This window comes from Miniopterus natalensis, chromosome 5 (assembly GCF_054644295.1).
Source record: "Miniopterus natalensis isolate mMinNat1 chromosome 5, mMinNat1.hap1, whole genome shotgun sequence".
In the NCBI taxonomy this organism is placed as follows: Eukaryota; Metazoa; Chordata; class Mammalia; order Chiroptera; family Miniopteridae; genus Miniopterus; species Miniopterus natalensis.
Window position 1 is genome coordinate 78,550,015 of NC_142085.1, and position 18,113 is coordinate 78,568,127.

Below are 18,113 nucleotides of genomic sequence, written 5' to 3' on the forward strand. Positions count from 1 at the left end.
TCCAACACAGCACCATTAGGGCTCCAATCCCACTACATCAACCTACTTCCTTCTGTCCTGTATCTGTCAACAAAATCAGCCCCATGTACACTTACATGAAGAGTTATTAGGCCTAAACTTTGGTTCTTCTTTGAGTAGAAGAGAGTTAAGATTATTGTACATGTGTCTCACTAACATAACATTTGAGAGGGGGGGAAACTTGTTTCCCTCTCGTAACAATCTCAGGAAATCTCTTTAGATACTAAGAGGAAGTAACTCTTGGAATAAAACTGTGGTCATTCTTTAGTGAATTTTTTTAAAATAGGTATAACATTTCTTTAATTGGCTGTAGTAACAACTTGCTGACATACTTTTTCAAGCAACCAGTTCCTATCATTTCACTTCACATTCATTGCCTGTAACTGACTCATCATTTCTAATTACAAACCAGCACACACAGCGCGGAGATCTGAGGCTATTATCTGGATGACATAGGCTCTGAAGCTCTTTTTATTGGAAAGAGTGGAGGACTCAAAGTAAGAAGGCCGATGCCTGAGCCCCATCTTTGTACCTTAATGCCCATTTGATATCTAGAAGGTCACTTGGTCTCCATTTCATCATCTGTGAGATGAAAGTCTTGAAACAGTGTTCAGGTTATCAACTGCTTTGTAACAAACCACCCCAAAACTTGGTGACTTAAAACAGCCATCTTCTTTTGTTCACAATTTTGTGAGCTAGGAATTCCAGAAGGGCTCAGCTCGGCAGTTTGTTTCTGACCCACGTGGCGTCAAGTAGGGAGGTGCCTGGGGTTACAGAGTCCACTTCTGGGATAGCTTCTTCACTAGCACATCTTTACCTTATTGCTCCTTGCTCTCTCTCTGTATCCACCGGGCATCTCTGGAGCCTCTGCTTGAGCCTTGGGTTCCTCGCAGTGTGGTTTCCTGAGGGTGGGCACATTTTTTTTACATGGCAGCTGGCTTGCAAGAAGAAGGAAGCAGAAGTTGCTAGGCCAGTTAAGGGCTACATCCTGAACTGGCACAGCCTCACCTCTGCCGTGTTCTGTTGTTCAAAGCAGTTGTAGGTCTCACGGAGGTCCAAGGCTAGAGAGGTAGACTCCACCTCTTGATGAGGGAATGGCAAGGTCACAGTGCAGATGAGCATGTGGGATGTGTCTTTAAATATTGAGTTGGCTGTCTACATATATGGTCATAAGTGAGTTGTGTTACTAATATAAAGAATGGGTAACACACAATTTACAATTAAATATAAACTATACAGTACTCTTTGTAGATTCCACATCCCGGTTGATTCTCAAAGAATGTTTTCATTGATTTTTGCCAGACTCTTAGATCATAGCCACCTACCATTGAGAATGAGGATTTTGCCTTGTTTCCAAGACTCCTTGAGTGACATTATCTTCTTGCACATAGTAGACTCTCTATACATGAAAATGAGAGGATTAGTAGTCACAATCACAAACTAAAATGTAATGCATTTTTTTGAAAGTATCACAGTAATGACATTTTATTGAATATTTACAGTGTACAAAGCACTTTCAAATATGCTCTTAATTGATTCTCATAATATTGTGAGGTATTCTTATCCCCATTTTCCAGATGAGAAAACAGATTTGGAGCAAAGTAACTCACTAAGGGTCACACTGCTATTGAAGGCGTAGGTAAGACTAGATTAGAACCCGTGACTTCTGACTCCGAGTGGACTGCTTTTCACTTCCTCTACCAAAACTTGAATGTTCAAAGGGGAAATTTTAAATGAACATAGAGACAGGATTTTATGCCACTATCCATGTTAGAATACCTCCTTTTAAGGAAGACTTTTTGATAGATGTTAATTGGCTATTAGTATGGAACAGCTCGACTATTTCAGTTCCAGGTACCAAGATTTATAGTGATTAAAACAAAGTATCCTCACAGTCTACCTCACTTGTGCAGCAAGATGTATACTCTTGTCACAGGGGACCCAGGCCCACAAATCTTTCTGCTTACTTCATCTCTTCCAAAAACCAGTAGCAAGAATTGCTTTTCAAAGAAAAAAACCATCCCTGCAATCGCTTCCCAGCCACAGGCTCCCTATGGAACCTATAGGGGCTGAGGAATATATTTGAGAGGAGAAAAGGCAAGCTGAGACAACAGGATTTAAATGTCACATTGAAGGGGGCGTTGGGAGAAAAACTTGTAGATTGCAGAGTGGCAGTGACAGGAGAAAGCCAGAGAGAGGCCTCAGGGTTTTCTTCTGTCACTTCCCTTTTCTAATAGTCATCATTTTCCCCGCCTTGTAGTTTTCCTTATCTGCCGGTAAACTTACTCTCTCTGGTTTGTAACATCATCCTATGTTTTGGCTGAAGAGGCCATTTTTCAAAGAGATTTTGGAGCTGTTTTTATTAGTATTTTTAAACTTACATGAGGAAACTATTCTTTGTAGAAAAATTAGGCTATAAAGATAAACACAAAGTGAAAACCAAAAACCATCCCTGATCCAGCCACTATTGTTAATAGATCACTGATGTTAACAATGAGCATTTGAGCTTTTCAACCTGACGGATGTGAGCGTCTCTCGCACCTTTACCTGGTAGGAATTAAGAATCCCTCTCTTGAAGACAATTCTTAGCAGATCTGCTTAGTTGATGCAGTACATGCCGAGGAAATGCGACCTAAGTAATAATTCTGTATATCTTTATTTTTTCCTATTTAGGCAGCAATAAGGAAAGAACTAAATGAATTTAAAAGCACAGAAATGGAAGTTCACGAAGAGAGTCGACAGTTTACAAGGTAGGTAGACCAAATTCACTTTAGCATATTAAAAAGGTTTAAGATGGTAAGTTTTATGTTATGTGGATTTTATCACAATTAAATTAAAAAAACACACACAAAAAAACACAGTTTAACATAATACCATCTAATGAACATTTCTAAAATTAAGGTTTTCTTTCAGAGAAGTTTGAATCATTCTAAAGGGCTACATTTTGGTTTCTTTTTAGCTTTATTTTCTGGGCCTAAGACAAGCTCCAGTATCGTTTCCTCTGCTTTTGAAGAGATTCAGTTAAAGTTTTATGCCCAGAACAGATGCTGGTGGGAGCTGGTGTGGGCACATATGTGTCTGCTTTGGACTCACAGTAGACATACTTAGAGAGGAGAGAAACTCAGTTTTCAGAGTCTGTCACTTAAAATAGCAATCCAGTTTTTACTGGTGCCGCAGAAGCTCACTATAATCCTACCATTTTTCCTCCCAGCACCTTCAGTTTTATAATCCCTGAGTGATCATGTCTGACCCCACAATTCACAGATGTTTTATATGTTTCTATCTACATACTTTGCTTTATATAACAGGTGTGTTCCTAAAAATTTGCATGCCAATCAAAACTTTAAAACTGAATTGTTAAATATATACCAAGACATGATTATATGAAGACTTCTATCTGGAGAACATGTACTGACCCCCTAGGCTAGAAACAGCCTCTGGAGGGCAGCCGTACATCAGGGTGCCACTGCTTCTGCAGAGGCCCTTGTTGACGGTGGTGTCCCTGCTCGGGAGCATGTCACATGATAGAAGTAGATTTAATAGCAAACCTCTTCCCTGCAGTGCATGGAGCCTGCCTTGCTCCATGGCTGTGGCTCCTATAGTAAGGTCTGGTGTGCAGAAGAAACTCCCCTTTCTCCTAGTGATGTTTCTTGTTTTGTTTTCTCCAATGTCATGTTTATTTATTTATTATTTGTGTGTGTGTGTGTGAATGCATGTAGGGCTTTCAGACATCCTGAGTGTATAGGGCTTTTCTCAGTTTGAAGGCTTCGTCCTATCATAATCTACACATAGACCCATCCCATGCCAACATCAAGCCAGACCTGAGAGTCCTATCTTTTTCTCCCTCCTACTTCTAGAGTCAGGAGAAGTTCATGCTAATATCTGACACCTGTGGTCACACTTCTCTAGTAAAATTGATCATAATAAGGTGGCTGGATATTTATGGTGACTTCGAGCTGGCTGGGACCGCCAGGCAACTGGGAAGGTGGCATGTTTTTGTCGTTGAGACCTGGCCCCTGAACGTAGTGACTGCATCAACCCAGTCTTTGTCATTCAGAATAATTTTACTTCTCCGTATTTCTCCTAGAAATTGTAGTAATTGGACCCCTCATTTCATTTGATGGCATTATATAAAGAATAAATGACAATAAAAAATAATTAAAAATTTAAAATGCCTTTCTGTGGAAGTCCTCATTTTATGAAAAGTAAGCATTTATACCCAAAAGAGGGTCTTTCTCTTCTGTTGTGCACTATAAACAAGTAAAAAGAAAATAGGATGCATGGGAATGTAAAGGTCATTTCTTTTTTATATGTGTATTTTTAATAAAAACAAATAATAGAATCTAAATAAGCATTCAAACAGTATGAAAATGTATCAAGTAAAAATGAAAACCCCCTTCACCCTTTCCCCAGTTTCATTCCCATTCTCACCGGTAACCACTGGTGAAAGTTTGGTGTAGATCCTTCTAGACATTTTTCTGTGCACTTACAAATGTGTGTGTGTGTGTATACATCTGCATATATGTGCACCTTCTCAGTCACACACAAAACAGCATCTAGAAAATCTTTCCATATTAGTATAGACCTCATTCATCTGAATGACTCTGGTATTTCATAGGTTATATGCTGTAAATTATTGGACCGTTTGGTTGATGTTTATGGAATTTTTAGTTTTTCGTTAGTGAAACAATGTTGCCTTGACTTTCTTTATAAATATGTCTTTGTGCACACACACCGGTATTTATGTATTAGTCGCAGAAGTGGATTTGCTAGGTCGCTGGGTATATATTTTTTATGCTTTGGAAGACACTATTCTGGGACCTACAGTTTGTGAAGCATGCCTGGTCTGTTCACCTTTATCAGCTTTGGGGGTGATGATGGGGGAGAGGGGGGTCTATAGTCTAAACAGTGAACATTGGCGGGCCAGGCGTGGCTCAGTGGTTGAGCATTGACCTAGGATCCAGGTGATCAGGGTTTGATTCCCGGTCAGGGCACATGCCCAGGTTGTGGGCTCGATCAATGACTCTCTCATCATTGATGTTTCTGTCTGTCTCTCTCTCTCTCCTTTCTTCTCTCTGAAATCAATAAAGGTATATTTTTAAAAATAATAAAAAATAAAAAAAATAAAGAATATAAAGAATGAACATTAATATCCTAGTTCACTGATTTCTGTACAGTTGAACATCTTTTCATACCTTTATTAACCAGTTATTTTTTATTCTTTGATTTGTCTTGACCAATTTTCTTTTGGGTTGTTTGTCTTTTCCTTATGGATTAGTAAAAATTCAAATATTGTGGATACCCGTCCTTAACTGCATGTCACAATACTTTCCCCAGTTTACTGCTAGCGTTTTAACTTTTTTATGGTCCTTTGTTTAAATGTTTGCATACTTAAATTTGTCTGTATTGTCGTTTTTTAATTCATTGTTTTGTGTCCTATGGAGGAAGGTCAAGATTATGAAAGTATTACTTTAATTTTATACATGCCTTTTTTTTTTTACACTTAGATCTTTCATCCATTGTGCTTTTCTTTGAGTGTGTGATTCAAGAGAGTAAACACTTAACTTTGTTCTAAATCAGTAGTCAGTTCTCCCACTGCCACTCCTTTCCCCCTCAATGTGAAATTCTTCCTTTAATGTACACGTGGGTCAGTTTTCAGATTCTTTAGTGTGTCTATTGTCTAGCCTTGCGCTGTGTCTACTGTTTCATTAGAATAGGTTCGTAGTATATTTTTATATCTGGTAGGGTATTTTCTCACCTTGAAAATTCTGTTGGCTATTTTTCTGTATTTACTCATCTATAGAAACTTAGAGTATGCTTGTTGTGTTCCATAAATAGTCTATTAATATCTTCATTGTTTAAGTAAATATTAATAGATGTAAATAAGGTTGAGCTGTATTTCAAAAGAAAATTACAGACTTTTTGGAGGATAACAGCTGATATTGAGGATAAGCTTTAAAAGTTTTTCAAAAACTATATTGATTAACACTCTTTCAAATGTCTTTCCTGATAAGAAAAAAAATTAAATATTCATATCACTAAGATGAATATGCCTTGCTTAAGTATTCTTAAAAACTTGGCAGTAAAGCAGAGATCTGCTGTTTTTCCATTCATTTATATTACATTATCAGACTTGCCTTTCAGTACAGAAACATTTTGGCTCTGAGACTTACAAAAATCCTGTGTATGATTATCAAATTGTTTTCAGTGTTTCTTTCAGGAGAAACAAGTTTTGGTAAACACTGCTATGTCTAATCCAAATAATCCAAATATACAATAATGTTTTACATTTAGAAAATTGCTCATGTAGAAGATTGCGGTGTTCTTAGTGCCAGCCACCCTCAGAGGGAATAAACACGCTGTCGATCATTACCCAGCCTCTCCAGTGCCACCTGGATACGGAGCAGCTCACTTATTAGCTCTTCTTATTAGTGTCAGACATTATCTCCTTACATCAATTAAACTTTTCCTGTAAAACGTAAATCTATTAACTCCCGGGGCATTTGGGGGTGTTAAAAGGGTTGAGGCGGCCCTGTTCCCTCTGCCCGGGCCCCTCGTTATCTGGAGATAATCTCCCACACAGTGATGTATCGGTCAACACTGGAAGGACCCGTTCCCATATGTAGCCTTGTGGGGTTTTTTGTGTTTTTTTGCTTCTGTATCTGTGGAGAGAGACACAAAAAGCTGATGACATTGGTTGTCTCTGGGAAGGGGAATTGAGTGACTAGGTGCTGGCATGGAAGGGATTCTTTTCACTACTCTTTGAACCTTTTGAATTTGTGAAACATCAGAATTTATTCCCTAATCAGGAAAAAAAAAAAAATTTAAATAAAGGATCTATTCCCTACTCTTTTTGTAAATGAGAATTTCAGCACGATGACTTTTCTTGAGTAGTCATCATGTGACACTCTTGCTATTGGTATACCAAGAAGACACCTTGGAAACCCCCATCATGAATACATTCTGGGACATGCTTGATCTGTAGGGGGGAAGAATTGTAGTGATCCCCTCTTTCACCCAATTCCCCAAGTTTCTCCCAGTATTTGCAGGTAGCTGTCTGGAATTGGAATGCACCCTAGGGGCATGTAACAAGTGTGAGGACGAGTGGGCCCTCTGAGAATTTATTCTGTGGCCTGTTCGGTACCAAGCCCTAACCTTGTCCCTTAGAACACTTGCTGCTTACCCGGCCACCTCCTGTATCTTCTCCCAGGAGCAGCTGTCCTCCCACACCACTGTTCCAATTCCCAAGACCATTTGCAGAGCCATTGCGTTCTGGAAGGAGATCTCCATGGCAAAGGAAAGCCACTTCCCTTTCCATAGTAAATGGAATTTCTACCATTTAAAATAATTCTCGAAACCATAAAGGCAAATTGTATGAAAGGTCAAATTTTATTTAAAAACTAAATTTTAAAACGGTTACAACTGAGTGTTAAGATTAGGGATAATCATATTTTTCTTCTGAAAGTTCTGCTTTCCAATTTTTTTAAGTTTCAATGTGTATCAGATTTATAATCAAGAGACTATTATTTTTTTAAAAAACTTTGAATCTTGTAAATAGGAACAATTTTAGAGTGTGCAATGTAGTATTTCCATTAAGGGATATTATGAAACCATTGAATTGATGCTCTGAGAATGAAAACGAGCCTTGAGGGATCGTTGGCATAATATAAAGTGGAAAAATCAGGATACTAACTAAATGTACATACAGCAGTGGTATGTTCTATTTAAAATTCAGATGCATAGAAAAAAATTAGGAAATGATATAAAAAACTCTTACTGGTTTAAGAGCAGGGATATTTTTTTTTTTCATTTCTCTACTTTTCAAATTTTCTTGATGTGGTTATGTTGAGTGTGCGTGTGTGTTTAATTATCTCATTCTGTGCCATCTTGTGGTATCACTATCTTAGGTGTGTTTACAGATAAAATAAACCCCTCTTTCAGCTTAATTAAGAATCCTGCCCCGAGGAAGAGGAAGGAGAAGGGTGCTTCTGCAGTGGCGCTTTCTTTCATAGGCGCGCCATTTACTTGCTACCTGGACAGAAACTTAAAAGGGTTGCAAAATGCTGCTGTGACCACCAGAGCTGAAATCATGGCTCAGCTTTCGAAGTAATAAAATCCCACCCAACCTGTGGTCTGTTTTCTCGGGCAAAGCAAGGAGCTGTGGTTTAGGAGAACCTCCTCATTTGTTTAACATAAGTGTGTGGGCTGAGACAAGTAAACGCTCTTAAATAAAGGGGAAATGAATTATTCAGGATTTCTGTATATCACAAATAGGAAGCATAGGAAAGTTCATATTTTACATTTGTGAGTGATTTTATATTTTATATTTTATGAACGAATATACAGGAGTACATTTTAAAAAATAGATTATGAAGGAACCATATGGCAACAAATTATTTCTTTATGGAAAAGAATTATTTTTTCCTGAATTCCATGATTTAAAAATAGCTTTTCCGCCAGTTTACTCCCTCTCAACAGTATGGAAATAAGAAAAATGTATTGCAATTTTAAGAAGAAGATGAAAATATAGATAATTTCAAATTTGAATCTCTGGAAAGTTCTGGAAAAAAAAGAGCAGTCAGGAAAACTTAAGTATCCTTAGGGCACAGTAGATGTATTTATTGCTCCATCGGCTTGAAGCCTAGAGCCAAAACTGTCATTCTGCCAGGTAGGCGAACTTCTCAGGAGGCAAAGCTGAACTTCTTATGTGTCAAAATGGATGCAAACCACTGAATAGTAACTAACTTAAGAAAGCTTTGCATTTCAGTACCTCTAGCATAAAATTTTAGAGCTTAGTTTGAAGATAAGATGCTTAATTTAAACACAGTGTAAATGCCCTTTTCTGATTGGATAGTGTGGGAAAATATGTGAGTTGTTTTGGTTTTTTTACCAGACCTTTCAGCCCATATGAAGAGAGCCCACATTTCTGACCCTGGGCTTTGTGAGCATATTATTGCGATCACACATTAGCTGGTCACCTTCCCTTCTTAGCCAGCCCTTGAAGCTATGCTGATGGCCTGTGATCTTCCATGCAACCCAGACTGTGGGACTCACTCTCTAATGGGACCCATGGGCAAATTGTGTCTGCGGAAAAAACAAAAAACCTTACAGTGTCAACCTTATAGTATCCTGCCAAATTTTAGAAATGTTTTTACAGGACACTTTCCAGGAAAAATGCTGGGCTTTGGAAGGCTCTAAATCTCTCCTGGTCCACTGACTACTCACCTTGTTACCCTTCCCAAATTTTTATTTACCTACTTCATCCCACAGACATTACTGATGGGAAGAGAAAGCTCCTCATGTCATGTTTCCCCAAACTTGGCCTTTGAATCCAGGACCAAATGAAGATTAAGACACTGTGGGGTGTTTGGTGTATGAAGCCCAGCAAATAAGGAGAGGCCTAAAATAAATGCTAAGTTACATGAGCCTGTAATTCCTGGAAAAGCTGGACCTAACAGGGAGGGACCTTTGGTAGCTCGTGGTATAGACACACTGCAGGGACAGTGTATTTGTCTGTATCGACAGGGACCCCAGGCTCCTCCCTCCGTGTGGTATGGACAGGGCTGTGTTTCCTGCACGGAGGGAGTGATGCTCTTGTTTCAAACCCAGGGACATTGCTGGACTTGCTTTTCTAGTCATTGCAAGAAGTTTGTGTAGGGCCCAGAGATCTGAGTTGCCAACATGAGGTTTTAGACTAAAAGGATTTTAAAAGGTAGAACGTTTAACAAGATAGAAAGTACAAGGGCAGGTTTAAAAGAAAGGATAACCTGTGCAGTTGTGCACATGCTTAGTACGCTGCCTATAGAATGTTTGGAGGGAAATTCCCAACAGGCATTTGGAAATTCAGGTGTAGAAAGTAGATTTGGGGTCCTGCACGGGAGGTGATGAGGGGATGAAGTTAATGAAATAGTCCCTGTTTGTTGATGTTTTCCTTGTATAACCACAATCCGGGGGTAACCAAAACCCTTATGAAACATCTCCTTTTGCTCAATAAAGGTTAGAGCATGATCCACGAGGCTAGTGGTGTTTTGTTTCTTGATCGCGCTGCATCCTGGATGATATAGCCGGCGTCTTCTGTGCGGGGCTGTCCCAGCATTCCAGTATTCTGTTACGACCGTAATTTATAACAGTGATTCATTGGGGGATGTCTGGAGCCACCTCTAACTACAGACATTCCCGTTCCTTATTCAGCTCACTGAATGCAGACTCTGCTTCTGTACCATAGACTCAGTGATTCCATTTTCTTATTTCAGGTTCCATCGTCCGTAATGAGGTGCGAGACCCTTTGGAAAATAGACTGATCATCTTTGGGGGAAGCCTGGCTCCCCGAACACCTGATATTGCACTGGGATTTGATTGTGTGTGTTTCCGTGTACCTTGTGGTGAAGGAAGCGTGTGGAAAGTGGAAGCGCATAGAAAGTGCTCCCCGCCTGTACAGCCCACATGTGGCCAACAAGCAAAGGGACAGGTATAGTGACCCTGCTGTTCAGCATATGTATTGATGGTAAGGGACACAATGGTTACATGAGTTGTTCTTCATCAGGGGTTTTAATCAAAGAAGATGAGCAGAAGACAATCGCTGGCTCCCTATTACCAGAAAGCCAAATTTTAAAGTGCGGGTTTTAAAAAAGTGGAGAATGGAATGGCTGGGCACTGGCAAGGGGTGGGGGTTGAAAAACAGAAAGAGAAATTTTTCATTATGTTAATGAAAAAGAGAAAATTGAAGCTTAAATGTATTTTTGAAGTAGGCTTTTGATAGCTGAGAACTTATTAAGGGATTGGGGGATCTAATCACCCGCTGTGGATTCTTACAGACCTGATCCTAGAAGAATATTCTTTCACCATTATGTTCTACAGTATAGTACCATTATTTTATGTTGTGCCAGTGAATCCAATTGCCACAAATAAGTCTGAGTGTTTTCATGCATCTTTTTCTTAAATGCAAGAGGCTTTTATGTACTCTTAGCAAGCATGCTTACCCAAATTCTGTTGCATGCTTTAAGTAGCATAACTATACACACTTCACTTTTTTTATACTCTTTTCCTAATGACCAACCTTCTAGAAGGATAACAAGACTGGGAATGAAGTCACACAGGATGTGACCCTATTCATCTGTAGCAAGCTTTAGAAATAAATCTTTTGGTCTTTCCCTCGCTTGATTATCTCCAAGGTGGAAACAACCATACTTGATCTAAGGAAGATAATATCGACAATCACATCTTTTTTTAAAAAAATCTGAATCCAAAATTAAAACTTAAGCAAAATGCAAGTGTTCTGCCAGCAGTTAGCTTTGAGCGGGACTGCAAAGGACTACTTATTTCCAGTGCTGCATTCAGTTGGATCGCTGCTATTAAAAAGATAAGGCACAGGGATCAAAGAAATACTCACCCAAAGACATAAAGGAACACAGAAAATTGTTGCTAAGTCGAGAGTGAGGAGAATCTCATTTTGTGTTTTATGAGTGTGCAGATTGCATCCATAAATATAACATTGACTTTCACTGCAAAAAAAATAGGTGACTTTAAAATTATGGAAGGTGTCCCTCTGCGCCTACAGTCTGTATTGTTTACATTAATAAACCCTCTGTTGTCATCTTGCATTTTCCATGGAGTCACAGGCACAGCATGGCTTCTGCGCCCAGACACATACGACCACATGTAAATACTACCTTGCACTTAGTTGTTTTTCACAATTGTTTTGTGCCCCTTTTATTAAAAACACATGATTTGTATAATAAGACAAGACCTAAATAGACTTCATTTTATTCTCAGAGCTTGGACAAGAATTTTCTGAAATGATTCTGATTCATAATGTGGAAGACTGTAATTTTCAATTTCAACCAAAAAGCAAACATTTCATCTGGTAGATAAATTTGGATCCTGCCATTTATTGATATTTTAAAAAACCACTTGAAATTAGATGATTTTGCTTAAAAGTAAAAATATTTGGCCCCAATTAGTCTATTACAAAAAAAAACAGGACCATTTATAACTAAGAAGAGTGACCAGCACTGTTGCACCTCTTGCCACACTAGCCACGTGCATTAATGAAATAAACATAGATTTCTGCACTGCTGTTATTTCACTAACAGGGTGAGACATAGTTTTGCTCTGGAAAATGTTTCTGATGCCTGGGTGTCTTTCTCTGGCTGAGGTTTAGTCCATTTCATAGGGTTTCAATCCAGCCATAGACATAACATTACCTATGTCCTAATTTTTGGCTGAAGTCACCCTCTTCCTTACATTATTGTATTATTAGTTTATTGTCTTGGGGAAAGTACCAAGGAATGTAATGTTACTTTAATTATCTATACTTAGGATTTTTGAACAAATCACAAAGCCTCACCTCCATAAAAACGATAACTATAAGACATCACTATTTTGTCACTCAATATACATGTCATAGAAAGTCCCTATTTAGCTGATAAAAGGAACAGTTCTTTCCCCTCTAGTGGTGCATGTAATGCAATTTTTTACTCCTACCCTGAGGTGCACCCAGACAAAAATGAGAATCTGGTGCCTCGATATATTTTCTTGTATGATAGGTCAGATTGAGGAACCTACTCACTTTTTTTCTCCATACTGATTTACGTGCTTAGAGAAAAGTTTAAACAACACAAATTTAAAAGTCAAAAAAACTAACCGCTGCTAGTCCGATATATAAGAATTGGAACCACCAGTTACTTCTTAGATTGATTCTTTAAATAAAAAGCTGTGGAAAGAATCAAAGGATTGTGAAGTAAGCTATACTTTGCAGAATAGGCTCTATTTTAATAGCTAACTAAAATGCAGAAACACTGCATATCCACCCCGACAGCCCACCCAGAGGTCTTGTGAACCCCGCCCCCCCATATATTGATGCCTCTGCCAGAGCATTTCTGCAATTTCAGCAGTTCTACAATCCAACCCATAAGCTATAGTTCTAGCAAGAAAATAAGTGTGTGTGTGAATCTTTTTCCCTATTTAAACCACGACATTAGGCTGATGTAGAGGAAGTGTGTGGGTTTTCCTGAGTCCCCAAAAAACCCATCTCCAGGATGGTCCCAGGTAGGAAAGAACTAGACAGACTGTAAGTGGCCATTTCCATTATTCTTAACATGTAGAAAAGGAACATTGACATTGAGGTAATAAGAAGACTCCCTGGGCTTATCAGCATTTTCGTGGCCATTACCAACCAGTCCGACAAATTAGACCTCTGGTGAGCAGCATTAATTTAAGACGACCCTGCCTGATGGTTTCCTGTGTATGTGAAATGTCTTGCATTTTTATGGTCAAATAGTTCACCCTTGTGTTAATTCCTTAAATTATTTACATTAAATCTATAAATTCAGAGAACCATTTTGGGTATTTCAATAACTGTTTTACATAGAGGAAAAGACAAACTCGTCTCTCTCTTTGGTTTACCCAGAAAGACTGACTTTCTGGTTTCATTTTTATATCCTTTATTAGCACAGTGATTTTTCACTTAATCTTTTTCTGTCGTTAGTAAATATATTCTGTAAGTAGAAAGTTCTGAAATTTAAGTGAAGATCTGTTTAAGGAAGCAGAGGCGTTGAATACGCCCTTCAAAAATGATCCAATATTGAAAATGAGAGGTAAGCTCTTCACACCCATAATTCAGGTTTTACATGCTGCAGTTAATTCAGTGCTGCGCTGGCACTTTAAAAAAAATACAGTAGCTTGCACTTATAAGAGAGAAAAGTCTTCATTAACACGCCTATCCTGATAAGTACCACATTTTAACACATAACAGGCATTGCATTTATACTTAATGGAGTGAGACAGACACAACTTTCAAAAATTGTACTGTCTTCACAATAGAAAAGGGCAACCTTGTCTACCGCCTAGTAGTATGCCCACATTTAAACAGGAAGGATTTCTTTTCTCTCTTTCTTTCTTGCTCAACATTTTCTTCAGTGTTAATATTTTTTAAGTGGTCTCAGCAGCACATTTCACAGTGAGAAATCTCTTTCAGAACAGGTGAGAGGGAATCAAATTCGTACATGACATATAAATTTATGTCATTTCATCAGTATGGTAGCTCGAGCATTCCTAAATTTCAGTCATATTTTTAAGCCTAACCTTACTAGTAAAAGTATGTATTTTGAATCAAAAATGGATTTCTTCACATCATTAGAGTGTGCTGTGAACACTAAGGAACCTTAGATGCAATTCATTACAAAGTTCTCTCTTGGCCTCTTGAAATAGTTCATCTTCCACTACTGAGTATTTGCTCTCTACTGTGGGTTGGCTGTATCACTTTGTTTTATTTGACAAAGCAGAATGAACTTCCAGTACTGAAATATATCCTAGAGGGGAAAAGTAACCATCAGATTCACAGGACCATCTTTCTGAGAAAAAGCACCTCTCCAGATAATTCAAACCCAAGTTTCAAAGAGTACCATGGGGCTCTGCTATAATTTGGCAGTGACCAAAGGGTGGTGGGAACAAAGGTAGAATAGTTTCAAACCATTCTCACTTTTTTGGTAATCATTAAGCTTTAGCTTTGTATGGAAATGTGCACCACCATTAGTATTTCTAGAAAACAACAGAAACATAGTCCACTTAAGCTTTTTCAAAGACAGTGTCATCCCAAATTAACAAATCCCATTGTATATACTGTAAGGTTTCTGGCACACACTAAAAGGAGACTCCTATGGCAGTTATTCCTGCTGAAAGCCAACCCTACAGGCAAGGGTCATTTTGAGCTATGCTAGGATTTGCTGTACACACACACACACACACACACACACACACAGTCATTTTGCTAGTGTTGCTAGCATAGCTGTGCATATGAGCAAAGCACCCTGGGTCCGTGTTTCTCAGTGGGGGTGCTGTTGGCATTTGGAGCTTGCACAGCAGTGCCTCACACCGTGTAAGCTGTATGCTATCCCAGACCCCTGCTGACTAAATGCCAGTAGCATGCTCAGTCACTGTAAAAACCAAACGTACAAAGCTTTCCCCCGTGGTCAGATGGCCCCCTAGGACGGTGGTTGTCCCTCCCTTGAATACCACTGTCTACTACAATTTAGGGCACACAGGAAGAAGTTTCTGTCCCTAAACGTTGTCTCGACTGCCTTGCATTTCTTTGGATCCTGAATGGTTTCATCTCCCTTCATTTCTCAAACCTTCTGCTTCGATTCAGCTTTCATTTGCCAGTTCTTTGGGGAGGACGTTACTGGGCAGGCCTGGCAGTTCTCAGGGGCATCTTCACCTGGGTGGTCCCTGGATGGACTTAACGGAGAGATTTCACATGAAGCAGACTTGCTCATTTTTTGACCAGTTTTACTTCAGAACTATGCTGTTGCCCATAACCCTTGTTGATGTCACGAGGACCCTTGCATGGCCTAACCACGAACATGGTGGCTGACAGTCCACGTGAACAAAACCTGTGGTCTCTGAGCATCACCATGAGATGTTACCTGGGAAGCTACATCCCATGAATTCCAAAACAATCGCCTGTTTATCCTGTTAAAGAAGTATTTAATCCACATGCAGGTGTTCACATTCCCCCTGTGCACATGTAGTCATGTGGTTCAACTTTTCCAAAATTTGTGAACATTGACTTACGAAGGAAACGTGGATTGCATCTACATTGTTTATACTTCAGTGGCGATCGTGCCCGAAACAGGATGAGTTTTACCTAGGTGAAACATTACACTGCACTACCAATACCTAAATGTACTTATTCTCTTTGTTGCTTTTTATGACCAAACCTGAATGGTAAATGTGTCTTGAATAGATTTGGATGAATTGTAGCTAATAGAATGGAATTAATTTAGCCACTATAATTTCTTTAAATATTCAAATTTCTAAAAATCTTTTTTGAGAAAGAGCAACTCAGAGTCGATAAAGGTGGTTATATTGTGAACTTTTAGTTGGTGCTTAAGAATTTGTACCTTGTTAAATACCAGTATTTTTTTTTTTTAGAATAAGTTGAAGGGACTAAATAAGGCAGAATGCCACTCCACCCTCAGGTCAATTTTATGGTATGTAAAATGCCAATAATATTTGTGCCACTTGCCAATTTCGGGGGTTGGGGTGCTTTTCCCTTACTGGATGCTTCTGTTATAGTTTGACTATACCATTACATCGCTTAGGGAGCCTCCACAAGGAGAAGTCGCCATTACAATGCTAACAAGGGTTCAAAAACAATCTGCATGAATCTAGGGTCAAACCACTTTCATGACTTAAAATATAGGCACTAATATTTTTTATATATTTTTAAATATTCTGTGGCTTAGAAATGTGCCAATGTGTTCACAACATTCTGAACCGACTTCACCAGATTTAGTACCTACCAAAAACTTTTTTTTTTTTTTTTTTGTCTATGTGACAGTCATTTTAAAATAAAGGACATAGTCGTTCTTTGACTATTTGGTTAAAGTGATATGGGTGGGAAGCTGTGACCACTATCAGACTGACTGACTGACTCCTGATTTCCAGTGAGTGATCTGATCCTACATGTTGCACAGGTGTACTATCTATGAGTGTAAATAACTGGAACTGTACACCAATTAACATGACAGTTTCTCTTTTTTGTTGCTATTGTTCTTGATCTGTACTGTATTATAGTATGTGGGTATAAATATCTCCAAGTATACACACATATGTATATGTATTCTACTATTGTAACCTGAAAGAAAGACTATGTATTATCTTTTTTATTCTGTACTGGTGTTTGTGTTATTTAAAAAGCAAAGTTATGCTCTATTTAGTTGTATTATATTATAGGATACCTTGCTGTGCACAATTCCAAGTGCCTTAGAACATTGTTTAGCTTTCTTAAGTATATAAAAATGCATATATGTATAAAATTGGGAAAAGTTACCTCAATAAAATCGTTGGGAAATCCCCAGCTCTACTTTGTTCCAATTTCTGTTGTATTCAGACAGTGCTCAGTCTTTTCAAATTAAAAGTGTGCAGAGTTCTCACCTGTCAACCAAGAATAAGACGGCCTTTCTAATTGCCTGTTATTTCAGCTCCACCTAACTGAAAAAATTTTTATAGAAGGCCTTGTGATTTGTACTTTTTATTTAAAATATCTAAGAATTACTGCTTTAAACAGCAACTTAGTGTATTTTTTAAACTTGCTGTCTTTTTATATCTGAGGATTTTGATATTGATGTTTTTCTTGACACTATTATGTATAAAAATAAAAGGTAGTCCCTTTAGAGTTTATAATATAGAAAATAAATAAAACTTCCTCGTTATGCTTACTATTTAATGTATTATAAGCAAGGAAAAAGGTTGGGAACATATTTTGACCAGAAAAAGAGTTGGAGTATACTTTTCATATTTTTCAACAGGGGTAACAAATGGTAACTTATGCTCCCTCAACTCCAGGGCAAGAACAGAGGTAGAGGGGGTGTTGAAAAGCAATCTGTGTACCATTATTCTCGACTTATGACATATGATGAGAAGATTAGGACCAAAAAATTAAAAAGTACCTTTGAAAAGTTGGCCCCAAGTATGCTATTAAAAATTACATTGAAACGTTACTTTCTAGAACCCAATGGAGGTAAGAAATGGACAGTGTTCGGTGGTGTAGCATTTATTGCGATTGAACGAAGCACGTCACAGGACCTCAGCTCCGACAGCTACGCGGAGATGCTGCTCCTGCTCTGCCGTCCACGGGCAGGACAAGTGCTGCTCAGTTTAGTTCTGAACTCTGCCCTTTAAAACATGGTCGCTATCATGAACAGACAAACTTCTAGAGAAAGGCTAATAACCTAAAGTTCATGTGACGTTTCCTGCTCCTTTGCTTCAGAAGGGTACCATTTCTAGAGATTTTAAGGAGAAAAAAACCTGGCATGTGCTTTTTATAATTAGACAAATATCCTAGGGAGGAGAGAATTGGCATTTTCCATACTTATTGACCAAGACTTTGTTCCTGGATGGACTTTTGACTTTGGTTGGCCCATGTGAGACAATCTGGAGTAAACAGCACTTGACATTGGGGAAAATTTGCCCCTACTAGTTCAGGTGGGCACACTCAGCAGTTCACACTTAAGTGTCCACCATCTTTCCCCCCAAAGTTTGTCATGTCTTCAGTTCCGTCCCCAGTTACCCCTGAAGTCCTGGTAGGTGCCTCT

General features: G+C 38.6%; 1 protein-coding gene across 5 annotated transcripts in view; it reads left to right on the plus strand.

The window, feature by feature from the left end:
* The window catches only part of PHACTR2 (phosphatase and actin regulator 2), a 99,258-nt gene extending 82,924 nt beyond the window's left edge, over nt 1-16,334 (plus strand). For 4 of the 5 annotated variants that reach the window (XM_087817662.1, XM_087817665.1, XM_087817664.1 and 1 more), the window contains 2 exons: nt 2,692-2,768; nt 10,272-16,334. In XM_087817662.1, the coding sequence (XP_087673788.1) occupies nt 2,692-2,768; nt 10,272-10,287 (93 nt within the window). In that variant the 3' untranslated portion in view covers nt 10,288-16,334. Of the gene's footprint in view, nt 1-2,691; nt 2,773-10,271 lie in introns of those variants that run through there. The other variant, XM_087817663.1, reaches the window with a different exon arrangement.
* The last annotated feature ends 1,779 nt before the right edge of the window (nt 16,335-18,113 follow it).